The sequence below is a fragment of the Acanthisitta chloris genome, unplaced genomic scaffold (assembly GCF_000695815.1).
Source record: "Acanthisitta chloris isolate BGI_N310 unplaced genomic scaffold, ASM69581v1 scaffold1269, whole genome shotgun sequence".
Lineage (NCBI taxonomy): Eukaryota > Metazoa > Chordata > Aves > Passeriformes > Acanthisittidae > Acanthisitta > Acanthisitta chloris.
Window position 1 is genome coordinate 74,508 of NW_008690650.1, and position 19,850 is coordinate 94,357.

Sequence of the window (19,850 nt, forward strand, 5' to 3'; positions counted from 1 at the left end):
GCGATGGTTACATATGTTTTTTATAGCAACTGCTCTGGGGCACGTGTGCTGATAGCAGCAGGTGCCCACCTTCAGTCCCACCACGCACCCTGAGGGGTTCAGTCTTGAATCCTAGGTTTCTCTCCCAGAGGGGTCTCTTTTGTGAACTGGTAGCATGATGGGATGTGGCTAGAGAATTACTCTACCTAGTTCAGGGAGTTCTGGTTTTTACATATGTTTTTTATAGCAACTGCTCTGGGGCACGTGTGCTGATAGCAGCAGGTGCCCACCTTCAGTCCCACCACGCACCCTGAGGGGTTCAGTCTTGAATCCTAGGTTTCTCTCCCAGAGGGGTCTCTTTTGTGAACTGGTAGCATGATGGGATGTGGCTAGAGAATTACTCTACCTAGTTCAGGGAGTTCTGGTTTTTCTGCACTCTTCTGGCAGAAGAGTAACTTGCTGCAGACTAAACCTGTAGCCCACCACCTCATGCTTATTCTCTCAATTTTCCTTACAACAACCTCAGTTCAATGGCATGAGCTTGTCCCTGTGACCTATGAAGGTGGCAGAAAGGATCTATATACTAAATGTTCAAAGATATTTTGATAGGGATAGTTTCATAAAGTATTAATAACTGTTGTTTGACTATATTCTCAAAAAGTATACATCTTTCTTGCTGTCTGCCATCTTCCTTCTCCACTTCAATTAATTTCTTAAAACTAAGGTATTACCTCAAATTTCTATCATCAAGACCAAGGAAATAAGTCCTTTACCATAACCATAGCTGGCTTTATTCTTAAGACAAACCAAGTGTTTTATTCCTTACTTGGAATGAGAAGCATTCTCCAGGGGAATGCAGAAGACATGGTCCTATTCCTTTTGCTGAAGTTATGCATATTGCAGTCAGGTATTTTTCAGCAGCTTCGTAATAGGGAGATAAATGTAGCACACTGAAACTCTGAATTGATTCAATGCATTTTGCTAAACTTTATGATGTATTTCAGTGAAACTTCATCCACACTGCTGTTGTGTTTCCACTACAAGCTGGCTTGCTGCCATAGTGAGTGTTACTAGGTAGGTGGGAAAAAAATGCATTGCGGTTCCTGCAGCTGTGCTTAAGTACAAGGGACTGAAATACTGGTTTTTAGCCTGACGCCAAAGAAGAGAGCTGACTTGTTGAAAAGGTTTGTTTGCATCTAGTCCTGTAAACTCTGAAGCTGTAGATGGTAATTTTATTAAATAGCAATAGGATCATATTAAAAAAAAAAGAAAAAGGAAAGAAAAAAGAAAAGGAAAAAAAGCTTAGTCTGATACTCTTTTGCTTTTACAAATGGAATTATGCTATGATCACATTTCCATCATAGCCTCTCCATCAGCACAGCCCCCCAGGAAACAGATGTTCCTTAACTCAAGTATAAGCTATGTGCGACTGTCGATCATTTCTTTAAGACACTAGCTGCCATAGTCATCACAATTTAAACATGACTTTAATCATATCTTTCCTGTCAAGTGTTATTGTGTAATCTCTAGCATTCTTTATGGCCTCCTGAAGTTTTAAACCAAATTACAAACTAGAAATGCAAAGGGAGACAGGGCTGGATGGCTCAGGCTCACTTTGAAGCATGTATTGTTTCACCATCAATCTTGTGGATGAGATTCCAGTCAGTAGAATCAATGATGCTTCAGTAATTCATTTGAAGATGTGATTTGTCGCTGTATTTTTTCTGAAGGTTCCTGAGTACCAGAAAAACAATCTTTTGTTTTCTAATCCTACTGCAGATGAGGATTATGAAGATCATATGTCAGAATCAGAATAAACAACTTTTTAAATATTACATTTATTGTATTTGATTATTAGAGTGTTTTCCTTTTACTTCCTTCTGCAAAATTAGGTTCCTTTCATTTTGCAGCAAGACGTTTTAAGTGGACCATGACAGGGAGCAGCTAAATCCTCGCTGACAATTAGAATTCCAAAAGCTGGAATTGAAACTTGGGCTGTCAGTCAGTCTGACACTTGTCAAAGGAGAGGAAGCTGTGTCTCCATTAGATACGTAGAAGGAAATTTCTAGCTGGTATTCAAAGTTTAGTAAGAACAGGGCTGAAGTATGAACAACATGTTCACCACTGCCATTCCTCTTTGGCAGCCTGAATTTTTAGGGAGGAATGAAAAAGAAGCTCTTTTGTCAGGGACCTCCTTCAGCTGTTTGTAATCGTCTTGGTCAATAAGGAGGTACTGTACAGGCTTTCTTAAATTAAAAAAAAAAAGCTTTTCTGACATGAAAAATAATTTCTTCATAGAAAACCTCAGCTAAGGAGCTCTTCAGCTGCTGTATCTTCAACATTTTCTCTGCTTATGTTGCTGTCTCAGACAACTCTTTGGCCTTTATGATCCTGATGACTTATGTATCAGGTTCTGAAATTTTTATTACTCTTCAGAATAGTTCAGAATTTGTTTAGTCATCAAGGAGTAGGAATATTGTCATCTAAGTTTTTCGCTCCTCTGTCTTTATTTCCCTTTTTTATTCCTTCTTTGCTATATGGAAACACTGGGGGGGAAAAGCTATTATAGGGATTCCCTAGGCTCCAGTCACAAGAAAGCTCTCTCAATAATTGAATTTTCACCAGTACACAAAACATGTGTAGAAAACCTAAAATAATTGAAGTTAGGATTAGCAATATGTAAAGACACAGGGATAAGCAGAGTACATAGCGTTCAAATTTTCACTAATAGCCTGATACCAGACCACATTTGCAGCCAGTGAACACCCTACTTTTCAAGCTGCAAATTTATCTTCCATTTCTTTCTTCACTTGTTACAGCAGGGTGTCCTTTCTGAACACTATTATGTGTACACAGAGTAACAGTGCTGCTTTGGAGCCACTATAGTGTTTAGTAAATGGGTTTAAACAGATGGTACCACAAAGGGCCCAGAGGTAAATGACTGTATTCCTCTGTGTCTTGTTAGCCTATAATGTTGCATGAAAAATGCTGCCAGATCCCCTTTCCAAAGAGGATAGGCAAATCCTTTATTTAAAAAATACTTTGTGAAAATAAATTGTCCAAAAACAAATTTAAAATAAAGCCTTGTTGGAGCCTTAAAGAGCTTCTCTCATTTCCTATTCTTTCTTTTAACTGAAAGTCATTGCGTGAATGCAAATGACTACAATGTATATCTAATTCTTATTTTCCACATTTTGTAGCTTTCCAGGTGTAGGCATCCAAAAAGCATTATTTTTGGAAGTGTGTTTTATATAGATTAATTTATTTGAAAATTTTTTTGAACTTTCACATTTTATTGTGGTCTCATGCTTAAAATTTTGCCATACCTTTTTTATAACATTCCAAAATTGCTGTGTGTTTTTAAAGAATGCTATTTAAAGAGGTGCTTTTCAAATTTAACTCTCATGCCCTTCATCTTTGATTTATTTTTTTGTTGTTTTGTTTTGGGCTCCAAAACTGATTGACCCTTACAAAGGACATGTACCTTAAAAAGAAGATACCTCATTTTGCCCTTATTCTATAAAATGGAGAGGGAAAGGAGGATTGATTTGGTAATTATGGTGCATCTCAGCTTTGGAGCTGCGTGACAAACTGGGCTGTTCCAGGACAGTTGCCTCTGCCACGTGCAGGCATTGCACTGTGCTTCCTCTCTCCCTGCTGGCTTTCTTCTCTGAAGCTGGCAGGGTGTCACAGACAACTTTCCTGCTCTCCTGGCACTTCTGAGAGCAGACTTTGTGTCAGTCCCTGTCCTTTGGCAGCTGATGAGAGAAGACTACAGAATGGAGGAAGCAGAGATGTGGTGTCTGTGCCCCAGTGCTCTACAGTTGGTTATCTGCCCAATTTGGGAATGGTGCTTTTAACCCTGCCTGGGTTCAGGGCCAGGCCAGAGAATGAATGAATGCTGGTAGTAATTGCTTACCTTGGGACTTAATAAAAAATTTAAAAATACTTTATCATCCTGTCAAGTTTGTAAAATATCTATGCTTCTAGGGTTTTTTGCTAGCTACATTAATTTTGAAGCATAAAGAAATATTCTGGGTGTGCAGGGGTCTTGTGCAAGTGATTCTTTGGTGTAGGCCACATTAACTGAAGATGGCTAATACATAAGAGTTTACCACAGAAGATAATGTATAACCAGGCTCAGTTCATGGATAGTTTGTGAGAAATAGAGATTACCAGATCTAACCTTCTATTTTTTTAATGTTCTTTCTACCTGAAGGTTCAAAACTGCAATGACTTCATTTACTCCACTTGGACACTTTGAAAGGGAAGAAAGATGCATTCCTCCTTAATTTTTTAGGTACTAGGAAAAGGGGATGCTAGATTTTTCTTTCAGCTCAAGAAAGATGTGAAACTAATTTCCTTTATTTTTTTTCTTCTCTCCTTTCTTCCATTCCCCAGTATCATACTTTATCTCTGCCACTACAGTTATTGGGTTTTCTGCACAGTAGTAGCAGAGAAAATTGACAAAATAATTTAATGCTGCCCCATAAGTTCTGAAAGAAGGAGGATTGTCTTTGCCTTTGCCTTTCAGAGTCCTTGCAGCAATGCAGTGATGCTTTGAGAACTTGGTTCAATTTTACTTTTTCTGTTTAGAAAGCTTTAAACCAAACCCAAGACAGATAATTTTGCCAGTTTTATTGAATAGCTTCGGGTCTTGTCTAAATACTTAGGCATAGTTTCTTACTATTTTTCATAAGGTCCTCAAATGTATCTGCATGAAAATGACAAATTGCGTACATGTATACACATATATATCATGCATATATATAGTTCTTGAAACCCCAAAATATCTTTTTTTTCTTATTAAATGAAGAATTGCCTCTTGCTCTTAGTACGTAAGTTTTGTACTTCTGCAGAGCAGAGGAAGCTGATAATGAGTTGGTAACATCCTCCAGTTAAGTAGTTCCCCTAAAGGAGAAAGAAGAATTGTAATTGCCTGTTCTATTTTGAGCAGGTGATTTTGTAAAGTGACCAACCCATAATCCATTTCAAGAGAGGTATTGGGAGGTTGGGACAGTGTTTTGATAGGCAGAATGCTGTCTGGTTCAGCAATTTGTAACATTTTATCATTGACGGCTATAGAAGAATGAGGCAGTCTATTTTGGTGGAATGGACAGATTTCTGTCCATCTGTGCTTGTATTACAGCATGTCACTTGTACTTTAGATCTGCATAGCTCTCTGCCAAGATAGAAGCCACGGCAAGGTCAAGAGGTGGAGACGCCTGTCAGCACATTCTGTCTCTAATGATATGACAACTGCAAATTGGTGCTTCAAGCACAGCCTGGAGGCAGTCATTATGTTGGGCCTTGAAGCTCAGCTTCCTCTAATACCATTTCAAGGGAAAATGCTAACTTCAGATGCTTCTGATCAGCCAGGAGTTTAATCTGTTGTAGTTTAACACAGTTGTTCCTGTGTTTCTTCGAAAGAAAAAAGTCTTTAAAAATAATAATAGGAAGTCATGTACAGATTTATATTGTTGTTCTTCATGTAGAAAAATGAATGCTGTTTCTTTCCAGTGGCTGAAATACATGGCTTTGGTATATTTCAAACCTCTGTTTCTTCTCTGCATCCATGCACCTCCTATCTTTTCCTTCTTTCTTTTCTTCGTTTACTTTGTAAGTTTACACAGATCAATCGGGTTAATATTTTTATGATACTAGAGATTTGACCATAGCAGATGACCTTAAAGTTATGCTGGTTTTCCTCTGTCTCACCAGTGCCTACCAGATTGTTGTTGAGGAGCTTCACCCACACCGAACAAAGCGAGAAACGGGTGCCATGGAGTGCTACCAAATCCCTGTCACCTATCAGACTGCTCTTAGTGGAGGATCACCGTATTATTTTGCTGCTCAGCTGCCCCCAGGAAATCTGCCAGAGCCAGCCCCCTTTACTGTGGGTGACAATAGGACTTACCAAGGTTTCTGGAACCCACCGCTGGCTCCTCGGAAAGGCTACAACATCTATTTCCAGGCCATGAGCAGCGTCGAGAAGGCAAGTGCTAATAACACTTTTCGTCTGGAAGGAGTCAAAGACATGCCCGTGGTGACAGTTAGGACTGTTGTAATTGGACGTAGGAGGTGTTGGCAGTGGCATGGCTGTAATCCCTTCCCTGCTGTGACAGCATGGCAGTGCACCATTCACATTTCACATCAACCATAGTACCTGTTACTAGATGAGAGATTAATACGTCTCATAGTAATAGTCTAAGCAAAGTAATTTCAGTGCTGTGACTCTTCCTTGGTAAATAACATCCACAGACCTTTTCCCAGTTCTCAGTACTTGCACACTTCCTAAGATTAAATTACTGCAGGATAAACAGAATATAGGATGCTTAGTGGGCTAGCAAAACATTGCAGACTTTTTGAGACTCTCACACTGAATGTCGAATAAAAAGTAAAAATCTGCTTGAGCAAAAGTTACCCCAGTCCACTGCATGTTTGCCAGAATTATTCTCAGAAAGTGTACATCAGGCTTGCACCACTGCTGTGCAGTAGAAGTGTGGCTGTCACCCACCTTCATGACTTCCTTGGTGTATTCTTTTTAGCTCTGCTGCTGAGTACTGCTGCTGACTCTGTATGCATATGGAAGGAGGAAAAATGCCTGGGGGGGAGGTTCTAGGTGGGAGGAACAACTGTGGCTCTGCAAGCCCCGTGCTGTTGCTCTTGAATGGTTTTTCCTTTTGTAAATGAAACATGATGGAGGGGGAAATGATTGGGAGGGAAAATGCGGTAGACAGAGAAGGTTTAGATACTTAAAAATTTTAAATTTTGATTTATAGTTTCGAAAACTGAAGTATCCAGGCAGGTCAGAAAGGAACTAGAAAGGATGACTAGATTGATAGTCACTGATATGCACCAGAGCCATCAGAAAGGAGCAGAAGCAGTGTTTACCCTTCCTTGTGTTTGGGTCTCTGTAGTGACTGAACAAATCCTAGCTAACAGGCAGCCTTGCCTTGGAGTCTTTTGAAGTAAATCTCACCTTTTACCTATGGTTATGAAAAATGGATATGCAACAAGTCAGAATGGGGAGAAAGCTGTTTGAGAAGTGGATTTTTTTTCTGATTCAAGAGACCATTTTTTCTTTTTAGTTCTCATCTATAGACCTGTTTGAAGTAAACAAAGCAAAATAGGTTTCGTCTAGCTTATATAGGATTTGTCCAACTTTTGTTAAGGCAAAACCCCCCAGCTTCCTCCCCTGCTAAGCCCAGAGCCCTGCGACACCTTGTTGGTTGTCCCAGCTGATCAGTAGATCTAGGATAAATTTATGGCATGGAGAGGGCAAGAAAAAGCAGCCTGATCTGACTCTTTCCTTCACTTTTCTCTCCTCAACAGGAAACCAAAACTCAGTGTGTTCGGATAGCTACAAAAGGTAAGAGGTAACTATTTTAATGAAATGTGGCACTTCTATCAACTGTTCAAAGGAAAGCCAGTGCTATCCCTCTATTTTGAACCACTTGATTGTCTTAAAAATAATGGTCTACTGCTTTTTATTCTTTGGTGTTGGGCCTAGAGAGTACTATTCTGGCAATACTCAGATTTCAAACAAAAAAAGGACTCCTCTTTTTTTCCCCTCCCTCTCTGTGGCTTTTGCAATATGCTTTTCCAGTGCTGAAGCATTGCAGACAGCACATAGATGGACGAGGGACTAGTAAGTGCACATGGTTAAACTGTCTGTTATGCTAACAATTATTTCCAAGCAGGGGTGGAAATAATTTAAATGAAGGATTTGACAGTTAATTTTCCTAAGTAAGAGCTCCAAGTGTAAGCTAGACATAGGGGAGGGTTGATTTGAAGAAGCCTTGTCTCTGATAGTAAGTGAGTTCCAGGGCTAAGACTGACTGCGTAGCTGTGAGAATAAATCATGTTGACCCCACATACAGCAGGTTAATCACATACTGCTCACTCAAAAGCACTGTTTCATCTTCAAATGAGGACTTAGTTGTTCTGCTTATTGTTATCTCTTGCTTTGACTGTATTTATAGCCATTCGTTTTGGTGGCTTGATTGTGTCGACATGAGAGTTGTTTGATAGACTCTGGCAGCAGAAACAAGAAAGGAGCTTACAAATGCCCAAAGAGTACTCTGCAGAGGCTCAGCACTTATGTTGTCTCTTTCTAATTGCATATTGATATTCAGCATAAAACCAGCTTTGGATACGAGCAAGTGGGCATTTAAAGTACTGCGGAGGCACGTCAGCCCCATTTTTTCAATAACTTCTTTCATTTTAAAACTTGTTCCAATTAGGAGCTCATGCCTCTAATGAGCTGGTAGCAATCAAACGTTTTCTTGAGAAACCAGAAAATAAAATGTACTTCTCAAGATGTGTTACTATTTTCATCAAGTGAGGTAAGCTAATAAAAGCAGGAAATTAGAACCATGAGCTAAGTCTTCTGTGAAAAGTACATCGGCATTATTTTTCTCATGTTTACCTGGCAAAATCCAATGTTTGAATTAAAACATATTTGCATAAACAAATATTTATGTACCACAAGCATGTATTGCTAGGATTTGAGTCAAGGGAGAGTCTTGAAAGGCACAGAAATAACCTAAAATATTGCAGGACTGGGGAAGGGGAAAGGAATGGTCTCTCTTGTCATAACTTTTCTGGATAGTAACAGCAAAATGGGGAGGGAATACTCCTGTCTTATGAGGAAATTATTTTTTACTTAACCATATGCAGTCCTCCGACCTCAAAGCAACATTCACAGTAGACCTCTTGGTGGTTGCTTGTACTTTCCTTTGTCATAACAGTCACATTGCCTGCAATGGTAGTAGTCTGAATGATTGGGGAAGTGAGTAACAGGTTTCTTACCATCGTGCCATATATCTTGCCTTTTCCACTCTGACCGAAGACAAGTTTTCCTGAAGTAACTGCAACGCCTGGTATGTCGGTGCTAAATACCTTGAAAGTGGAACTAAAACCCAAAATGTTTTCTCTGACACGTTTTAATTGGTAGATGTGAATTGCAGGGAGAGGCAACATTAGAAGAAAATGTTTTCTCTTCCTCCAAAGGAATGCATATAATTGGGCATCATCCCTTCAAAGTCATGTATATTCACACTGCTCAAATGAGTTATACTGGTATTCTGAAACATCTTTTAAAAGCTTATACTGACTTTTTTCCTGTTTCTTCATCATAGAAATAGTACCATGATTTGTTGTACTTGAAGAAAAGTATACTTAATATAGTGGTTTATGTATAGGTTCATCTGGTTATCGTGGTTGGAGTTTGTTTGTAGTGTGTAAGATCACTTTGAATCGTTGACCTAGGAGATGTCTGGTTTCATTTGTAATATTTTCATAGGGAAAAGAGGACTGTCTCACCCTACCTAATGCACTCCAGTAAAGCCAACATACCCATTTAAAATCCAGAAAATTGTCTAAACTATGTATTCCATTATAAAAGTAGTGCATAGTTCTGTGTCATCTCAAGTCACCCTGTGACTTAAGCAGCCTACAGCTGGCCAAACTGAATTTTGCCTTGTTGAAAAGGCATTAAAAATTATAAAAATCTGTGGTGGAAGGAAGCAGGGAGGAACAACATTAAATGTGCGTGTAAAGACAAGACATAAATTTCCCTGGTAGTGAAGTTCAGTATTACCAGCAAAGTTACTTTCTCATCTCTATCCAGTGTTATCTACTGTGTTATATGCATACCAATAAGTGGAAAAATGGAAAAAAATATGATAGTAATGTCATGGTTTGGTGTATCCCTGCAATTATAATCTTGATTATTTAACTTTCTTAGATCTGTTGTTTCTCTGATTACTTTTTGTCTGCCTGGACGGTTCCTTATTAACATAATTTACATGTATTTTAATGCATAAGGGGTTTCACACATCTCATTCCCATGGTTGCATTCTCCCTTTGGGAACTGATGGAATAGCTTGTCTATTGGTGTCAAACTAATGAAAGTCAGCAAATTTAAATTGAAGTGCTCATAGATTTTTAGTCTGTGTATTACGGGTGCAGTGTTCTCGTGCCCTTCTGATAAAAAAATGCACTGAAGTGTCAAGTGCATCTGAAAGATTGTGTCGAATCATGACTCAAGTATGTTACTGCTTTTGGTGTGTCTTGAAAGAATGCTTTCAGAGTAAACTGAGAGGCTTGCTAATGTCTGGTGTATTAAAATACATTGAGTTAATTTTTCATGGTAGGAAATATTGGAACAGCACTAGTCCAAAAAGTAGTCCCCTAACCAGTTCCTGTGTACTTGCAGCTGAAGGATGAATGCCAGAGTAAGTGTTCGATGACCCTGATTTAGGCTAATAAAAGGATTCCCCCCTTTTCTGGACACCTACATTCACAACGCTTGTAAGAATTAATACTTTGTGACTGTTGTCGTCCTGCAGATTGGAGTAAATTGGACAGGACTCTCCCAAGTAATTGGATATGGTGAGAAAGTATGGAAGTTAGATGTACATGTATACAGTCTGTTCATATAAGCTTTGATTCTTGAGGACCAGGTTCCAAATAACTCATTGTATCACAGGTGGCAAGTAGAACACACCTAAAGCACCATTTCTATTACAGGTATAGCCCAGAAAATACAGCAACTGTGAACCATTTTAATTCCTTGGACACTTTTAGCCAGTACTGCCTTCCTCTGTTAATCTGAATCCCCTTCCCATTCAGAACCTCTTAGCAACCAATGATCAGCATCGTTTCAAAAAAAAAAAAAGAAAAGCAACTTTTAATTGTTCTGTACCTCATTATTTTATGAGTCTAGGTAGTAGGATTGCCTCGTCTCCAATAATCTGTTTTCCCACACATAGTAACTGAAGAAAGAAAAAAAATAAATCTTGCTTTCTGAAGAGCAGAGTACAGAGACTAAGATAATAAGTGATATATTCATTAGGAATGGAAATACGGAATTATGTTAGGAAATATATGTTATTTCACAAAAAAAAGTGTTACATATTGTTTTCTAATGAAAGTTCTTGAACTTCCTAATACTAACTTGGTAAATCAGAGTTTAACTATGCAATCATAAAATTCTTAAGGTTGGAAAAGGACTCAAGATCATCAAGTCCAACCATCAACCTAGCACCACCACCATGTCCTCAAGTGCCATATCCATATTTTTTGGAACACTTCCAGGGATGGTGACTCCACCACTTCCCTGGGCAGTCTGTTCCAATGCTTTACAGCTCTGTCCATGAAAAATGTTTTCCTAATGTCTAATCTAAACCTCTCCTAGTGCAACTTGAGTTCATAACATACACGTATGTATCAGAATGAATACATGATAACCGAACCTGCCTAACCAAAATATTGATAGACTGAGGTAAATAAAAGGTGCATGCAGCTCAGAGTAATACATGATGTTGATGAGTGATCAGTCACGTTCTTGAGTTGAGTTTAACTGCGTAAAACTTTGAATGGGTTTCCACTCTCACACAACATTGGCATTTCATTTAATAGTCTAAAATGTTATTGACTGCTAAGGGAATGAAACTAGATTAACATGGTCAGAGAAGAGTGATGCTTCAAATTATTTAGCATGTAAATAGACATTTAAGAGGACAGAAGGGACAGCAGAGCTGTTATTAAGCAGAGTATATGAAGTTGACATTTGTGACAGTTTTCAGGCTGCCAAGTTTGAGGCTAACACTGATTTATGTGTATTCTTTTGTCTTCTTTAGTGGACTAGAGAAAAATATTGAAAATTTAATTAGAAGAAATCTACAGTGGCAGTAAATAAAGAGTTTGTGGGCCTGGCAGCTCTATCACAAAGTAGTTAGTGGGAATAAATGAAGTCCAAGGTTTCTCATTCCACATTTAAAATAAGAACTTCATCACCTCCAACATTATTTTCCCTTGTGGTTTTCATTTGTGTTATTAGTCCAAGCAGCATAGAACCTCTCTATGCACGTTTGGTTCATACAGATGGATGAAAATGCCATTTGAGATGATGTGCATCTGGAAGTAATTGTGAAATAGCAGAAAATGACTTTTTAATCTGATTTGAGGAATAAAAAGGTCTGGGTGGTAACATTTCAACTGCAAGTGTGCATTTAGTCCACCATCATTATTGCTCTGAATTCATTCGCACAGCAGTTGGGGATTGATCCAAAGGCCTTTGATGTCAATGGGAGTCCTTCCACTGACATTAATGTGCTTTGGATTAGGTCTTTAGAAGTCATAAATCTGTCTAGACCATAATTATTTCCTTGAAATTGTTCCTGATGATGTTTCTGCTCTTAGGGAAATTTGTGAAAGTCAAATCACCTCCTGTTGCAGGATGCTCAAAAATGTCTGTTACCGATTAATGCACAAATGAAGGGAAGACGTCAGATGCTAAATATCTCTGAAATGAACCTTCTCTCAGTGTTGTTTTTATGTTTGGATCAATGCTTCTACAATGACTTTTAGCTATACCATCACAATAGGCACTGGAGGCCCAAGTGGCAATGTAAATTTAGAGAAGAATGCAAGTGTTTCCCAAGTCACATCTTTTTTTTTACTCACTCATAGGAAAAAGCTATTAATACGTTTAAATTTCAGTGGCCTTTTGCATAATGTCCTTTATCACACAAAGAGGAGAATTTATCTGACTTGCTGAGTTTTCCAAAGATGAAAACAGAATATTAGCATGGCATATTTTCTTCTTTTGTATGTGAAATTGCAGTAACTCACCGAGCAACCACATCTGCTAATTCTGATAAGTGATACCTTTGGTTGTAAATAAGATATTGCATGATCCTGTGATGGAATATTTGATGATGGTTATTTAAAAAGCAGTTAAGTGGGGGACACCTCCAGATTTTCAGACACAAAACCTATAATGTGGGTATTTTTATATATGCAGAAAGAGTAGGAATATCATGAAATTCAACTACAAAAATTTGATTTGAGTAAAAAGGAATTTAATGTAACAACAACTTTGATTAGGTGAAGTTACTTGATTAATATGCATGGGACAATAACTTTCAGAGAATGTGTTTCCCATTGTTTATTATAAGGCACCAAAAAGAAATGCTCTTTTCTCCTTGTTTCTTGACATCTCCTAAGAAATAAGGGGTATCTGAGAGTAAAAGCAAAACCTATGTGTAACATGCTGGTTTTATGCTTATGGCATTGCATGAGCTGAACCATTTATTTTATTTATGTTTGAAAATAATTATATAACAATGAGAAGCATTTTACAGATTTTGGCCCTTTTCATAAGTTTTCAGGTGTATGGGTTAATTACTGTGCTTTGAAACAGCAGCCGACTGATTTTTGGTCAGAAAAATTTCATAGATGAGTAAATCTAGTAAATACAATTAATAAATCAAGTTGCTTCCCTGAAGAAATTTATTTTTAAATGCATTAATTAGTGAATCAGTTTATTATGTGCAAACATTCTTTTATTAAATTTAGTATAGTTTTAAAAATTAGCTGGTTTGTTTGTTTGTAAGAGGAAACACTACTGGTACATTTCAGTGGTTTTTTTACAGTCAACCATTAGGATGAAGAAATTTTGAGTCCAAAGTTATAATGAATATTAGCTTTCCTTGATTTTGAAATGTTTCAGTATTTCTTTTAGCCTAGATACTTAACAAATTACTTTGTGCAGATGCTGTATGCAGGTCAAAATCATAGGAACATTGAAGATTTCCTAAAGAATAAGAATTTAGGAAATAAGAATTGAGGTAGAGAATTCTAGTTTATATTTAAATATTAGAGGATGTTGATACATTACCTTCTCAATGTAAAGGATCAGCATCTTAGCATATATATTCTCTTAGTAGGTGCCTAGTTTTTTAGATCTCTTCTCTTTATGAATATTACTTCATGGATCGGATTGTGGACATTAACTGTTTTGCATCCATTTATGTCTCTTCTCTTTATGAATATTATTTCATGGATCAGATTGTGGACATTGACTGTTTTGCATCCATTGTTAGAGAATATGGAGACATAAAGGTAGAAATCTAGTGTCTTTACAAAACCCATTAGACTTTTAATTGCAACTGAAAATCCTTTATTCTGCTTATAATAGATATGCATTTAAAATTACCCTTTGCTAATACTGCAAAGTGTAGGGGGTATTTTAACTCCCCCTTTTCTACACTTCTTTCATCATTTCTCATTCACCTTTTCTTTGTGTCATTGTAAAATTATAAGTGTTTAGAGAAGGTAAACTCTATCATCACCTGATAGGACTGGTCACATTAACCCCTTTTCACACAGGCAGATTGTCTACACTTCCCTTTTATATTGTGATTAATTGTACCATTGCATAAAATGGCCCCTTGCAATGCCTGAAGTTGAAGAGTATGTGAGGTGGATCAGGCAGAGACTGCTGCCTCTAACAGCCTGTTGCAGGCATCTCATGTGCATGTTCAGCCTAGGAACGACAAGAATTTTGCTTATCTCTGCTGCAGTGAAGCTTCAGAGCAGCCTCATGAAGGGACAGCATTCTTTCACCTTTTCAAAGAAAGGAGAAAGGGGTCTCTAGGAATTATAAATTGTGTTTACATTTGGTCAGTATTCTTCAGCCAGAATGACACTTTCTCCACATTGGTGAACATGTCAACACCTACAGCCCAGAGCAGATTTTGCCATACGTGTAATTTACATGTAAGTCGAACACTATACCAAATAAAGCAATGATTTGCTGATGCTAGAAATATCTCACCACCCTTGTTAGTGCAACTAGAGAAACTACAGTTCAAACTGATGAGGCCAAAATCAGTCTTGCTTGAATCCAGTTCCATTAAATGGTGCTTTGTATTGAGATATATTAATATACACACATTTATTGGATTTGGAAGTTTGTAGAAAAGTCTCAGATTGTTCTGGAAATGGTAACAAAAACTTGAATGGCACTCCAATATTGATTATATGCTCTGAGCCCTAGCTGGTCATCACTCTTCCCCAGTTCTGATGTGCTCTTTTTGCAGAAGATGTCATGAATGCATTCAATGTTGGCCTAGTAATAGCTTCCTTCCTATGCTGCAACTTAGCACTGATGAAGTGAGTCATTTGTGCGGTAGATTGATGATATGATCATTAATAATGAGAAGTTAATATTAGTAGATCACACACAAGCCAACACAGATAGAAAATCAAATTTTTAAGGAGTATGTATAGCTGGTGGTCATAGAGGCAGTGGAAGAAGTGCCTGTCAGCAACTCATTGCTATCCCTGTTACAAATGACTGACCTCACTCAGATTTGCCAAAATAAATATAACAGTCAAAATAATTTTAGATGCTTTCTAGGTTAGAACAATTGCACAAGCTGTTCTGAAAGCTGAGTTGAAATGATAGTACATGCTGGAATAGTGGTGAAAGGCAAAGGGGAGGTAGTCTTCAGCATCTTCGGGTGCAGCCAAAAGGTCTCGAGGTCATGTTTAAAAATGCTAGAAGAAATTGAACTTGAAAGTTAAAGCTGCTTCAGTCCAACTGAAAAAAAACCAAACAAAATATGTTGTATCAGTATGCAACACCTTACCACAGAGGAGATAATCTTTGCAATTATCCATCCTCGTATTAACAGCTGCCTAACACTGAGATGTTTTGAATAGAAGACAAAATATATTTGAGCAGTAAGTCTGTTCACTGTGCACCTGGACAGGAAGGATAAAGGAGGGCTTTATATCAGAAAAGAATGTTGCCCAAAGAATGCAGACGAAATTCAGCAACATCTAAATCAGGAATGTGCTTATTGATTTTTATGAAAACCATTTAGCACCCTAAAATCAGCATCACTGTGTTTCTATCTAATCGAACACTTTTAACTAAACAAAAAGAAGTTGCATCTCATTGTCATGAGCATTTCAAGGGTTTATTAAACTATTTGCTTGTCATGTCTGATAGAGCACTAAGTGAAGTTTTACAGCGAGTCATCTAGAAACAAGGAGCAGCATTGCCAAGTGTAGTAGCACTTCCTAAACACTGTCAAATGTGTTGCAGAGCAAGTCAGTATGGTTGTTCGGCACTACTGCCAAATGACTCAAATACAGAGGCTGATGCTTTGTCAGCTGCGGAAGGAGATGATGGCACTGAAGTTCAGGAGGGCACGCTGCTTTCTGCTCTGGTGGGAAGTTGTGTACTAACCACACTAATTTTTGGAAAGATCCCGATCAGAAGGGTTTACAGATGGATGGTCTTTTTAGAAATCATGTAGTTATCACACATCTGTCTGGCACAGCAGGAGGCAGTTACAAGCACTGTTAAAATGATTTTTTCGGCCAGGTAGATTCAAAGCATAGGGAACAAAATCACAGCCCTGTTTTCAATGCTGTTGACTTAGGAAGTATCTGGGGGCTTTTGTGCGAATTCAGCAGTGTGGAGAGGACTGTGAATATTCTGCATGCTTCACAGTGATGAAGGTTCTTGATCAGGATGGACTTCCAGAACCCTTTACTGTCAAAGAGATCAAAATATATTGCATTCTTTGACATTTCTGATTAACATTTGCTTTGTTGATTCAACAGGAAAGGTAACCACCTTCAATACCACATAGATGCTAGAATATTAGAACCTGAACATTAGAACCTGAATATTAGAACCTGAACATTAAATCAGAGGTCCTATATCTGCTGAGTTGTGGTACTTGCTCTTTGCTGATGACTGAGTATTGGTTATTCAAACATATGCAAGCAGACTACATATTATTGACTGTTTCGGCCCCTCTGCCAAGTGGTTTGGCCAGGTCATTAGTAGAGAGGAAAAAGAGGTTCTGCTCTAACCTTGCTGTGGTGGAAAATATCCTGAGGCAGTAGTCTGCACTGATGATACACTACTGAAATTTGTGAGAACAGCAATGCTATTTCACCGGCATACTGTTTTCAAAATACCAGAGTTAACAGCAAAGTCATGCAGGGAATAGCAAAAGCCAATAAACTATTTAGGATGTTAAAGCAGTGTGTCTGAAATAAGAGACCATCTGGCTGCAAATAAAAGCAAACATCTATTGTGCATTGGTTGTTGTCACTCTGTGTATGGCTACAGAACTTGGATATTTTATAGTCTCCACATCTAGCATCCAAATTTTTTCCAATGCATTGCTTTCATGCCCTTGCTGCCATAAAACTGCAGGATGTTGCCCTGAATGCTACACTCCTAAATTGCTGTCACATTGTCAACATTGAAACAAGATTACAGGACATCCAGTTATGCCAGACCTACCTCTCATGTTGGACAGCAGATTGCCCACAAGTGGTTTCTATGGGCAGGTGAAATGCAGAGTAATGTAGTAGTTAATGGGCAAGTTTAAGGCAAATCCTCAGTTGTGTGTCATCAGTTTCAGTGTGGGAAATTACATCTGAAAATTTTTCTGCTCTCTTGAGGAATGGGTACTTATGCCATCATAACATGCAAATAAAATCAGAATGGCAGTGTATGGTATAAGTGAATATGGTAGTGAAACAGATTATATCTGTATACTTCACAGTATCATGAAAATGTGTGTCTTTCCAGGACAACAAAAACAAGTCCTTATGTACTGATGGAAAGCAAACATCATAATCACTCTCTTTGCATCCCTCATTCTACTGTATTTCTGACTTTGACATTTCTCCAGGCTCAAGAATGATGCAACCTGATGAGCAAATATTAGGCAAAAGGACAAAAGACTTGTGTGGATGAATAAAGAACTCCTGTCATTACTCAAGCATAAGCAGGAAATACACAAGAGATGGAAGCAGAGTCAGGCCACTTGGAATGATTGTAGAGAGGTTGTCAGAGTAAGTAGGAATGAGACAAGGAGGGCCAAGGCTCATCTGGAATCTGGCAGAGGTGTCAACTGTCACTAGTGGTGTCCCTCAAGGTTCAATATTGGGCCCAGTATTGTTTAGCTTAGTTATCAGTGACTCAGATGAAGGGACAGGATGCTTCCTTGGCAAGTTCACTGGAGACACAAAACTGGGAGGAGTTGCTGATACCCCAAAGTGCTGTGCTGCCCTACAGGCGGACCTCAGCTGGTGGGAGAGATGGGCACAGAACTGTCTGAAGTTCAACACAGTCAAATGCAGGGTCCTGCACCTGGGGAAGAATAACCCCATGCACCAGTACAGGCTAGGGGCAGACAAGCTAGAAAGCAGCTCTGCAGAGAAGGACCTGGGGGTCCTGGTGGACAACAAACTCTGCATGAGCCAGCAGTGTGCCCTTGTGGCCAAGAAGGCGAGTGGTATCCTGGGGTGCATTCAAAAGAGTATTGCCAGCAGGTTGAGGGAGGTAATCCTGCCCTCTGCCCAGACCTAGTGAGACTTCACATGGAGTACTGTGTCCAGTTCTGGGCTCCTTGGTACAAGAGAGACATGAAAATCCTGGACTGGGTCCAGCAGAGGGCTACAAAGATGATTAGGGGACTGGAGCATCTCTCTTGTAAGGAAAAGAACTTTATTAGTGATAGAACAAGAGGTAAAGGCTTCAAATTGAAGGAGGGGAATTTTAGGTTAGATATTAGAAAAAGGTTTTTTACTGGAGCAGTTTGCCCCGGGAAGTGGTGGATGCCCCAACCCTGACAATGTTCAAAGCCAGGCTGGATGAGGCCTTGAGCATCCTGTTCTAGTGGGGAGGTGTCCCTGCCCATGGCAGGGGGGGGTTGTGACTAGATGATCTGTAAGGTCCATTCCAACCCCTAAAATTCCGTAAGTCTATGAAAAGCTGGGAGAGTTGGGCCTGTTCAGGCTCGAGAAGAGACACCTGAGAGGGGACCTCATAAATGTCTATAAGTATCTAAAGGGAAGGTGTCAAGAGGATGGAGCCAGGCTCTTCTCAATGGTGCCAAGCAATAGGACAAGAGGCAATGGACAAGAAGTGATGAACACAAAGTTCCACCTGAATATAAGGAAGAACTTTGTTACTGTGCAGGTGACCATGCACTGAAACGGGTTGCCTAGAGAGTTTGTGGAATCTCCATTAGTGAAGATATTCAAGAACTGTCTGAACGCAATCCTATGCCATGTGCTTGAGCAGGGAGGTTGAACCAGATAACCCACTGTAGTCCCTTCCAACCCTACTCATTCTGCAGTTCTGTGATTTCAAAGGACTGCTTATGGAAGATATAAATCATATTTTTTGTAAATACTGGCACAGACTCTGCAGAGAGGTGGTGGATGCCCCATCCCTGGTTACTGTGCAGGTGACCATGCACTGAAACGGGTTGCCTAGAGAGTTTGTGGAATCTCCATTAGTGAAGATATTCAAGAACTGTCTGAACGCAATCCTATGCCATGTGCTTGAGCAGGGAGGTTGAACCAGATAACCCACTGTAGTCCCTTCCAACCCTACTCATTCTGCAGTTCTGTGATTTCAAAGGACTGCTTATGGAAGATATAAATCATATTTTTTGTAAATACTGGCACAGACTCTGCAGAGAGGTGGTGGATGCCCCATCCCTGAAAACATTCAGAGTCAAGTTGGACAGGGCTCTAAGCAAGCTGATCTAGTTGCAGATGTCCCAGGTCACTGCACAGGGTGGGTTGCTTTCAAATCAAACTGTTCTATGATGCAGATACATATTGTGATTGTACATCTTATTCTTGGGACCATTAGATAATGACAGGAAAATCGAATTGTTGACTATTTGCTGGAGCTGTTGAAGGAGGTTTTGCTGTTATATCCATGTTTTTAACAACAGCGAAAGGATAGCTCTTTTTCCATATGAGAGAGAGGGGAGGTACAATTCGACAATTACTGTAATTGGCATTCAAATTGCCTCAGCATATGGAAGACAATAGATTTGCATGAGTACAGGCATTTTTAAATGTGAACTTTAATTTCTATGTACACTAACACCACCCAGATTGTCTGAATTGTTTGCTTGTTTAGTTGACCCATCACAGTAGAAAATATGTAGTTAAGCAAATCTAAAATTAATCCTTGATCTGTTTTTCATTTCATAGATTTTGCTGAATTGTGACCATCATTC

General features: G+C 38.9%; 1 protein-coding gene across 1 annotated transcript in view; it reads left to right on the top strand.

The window, feature by feature from the left end:
• The window catches only part of LOC103809065 (receptor-type tyrosine-protein phosphatase kappa-like), a gene marked incomplete at its 5' end in the record, with an annotated part of 94,635 nt that overhangs the window by 16,117 nt on the left and 58,668 nt on the right, over positions 1–19,850 (top strand). Inside the window, 2 exon segments of the mRNA XM_009081878.1 lie at positions 5,701–5,974; positions 7,315–7,351. Of these exon segments, the coding sequence (XP_009080126.1) occupies positions 5,701–5,974; positions 7,315–7,351 (311 nt within the window).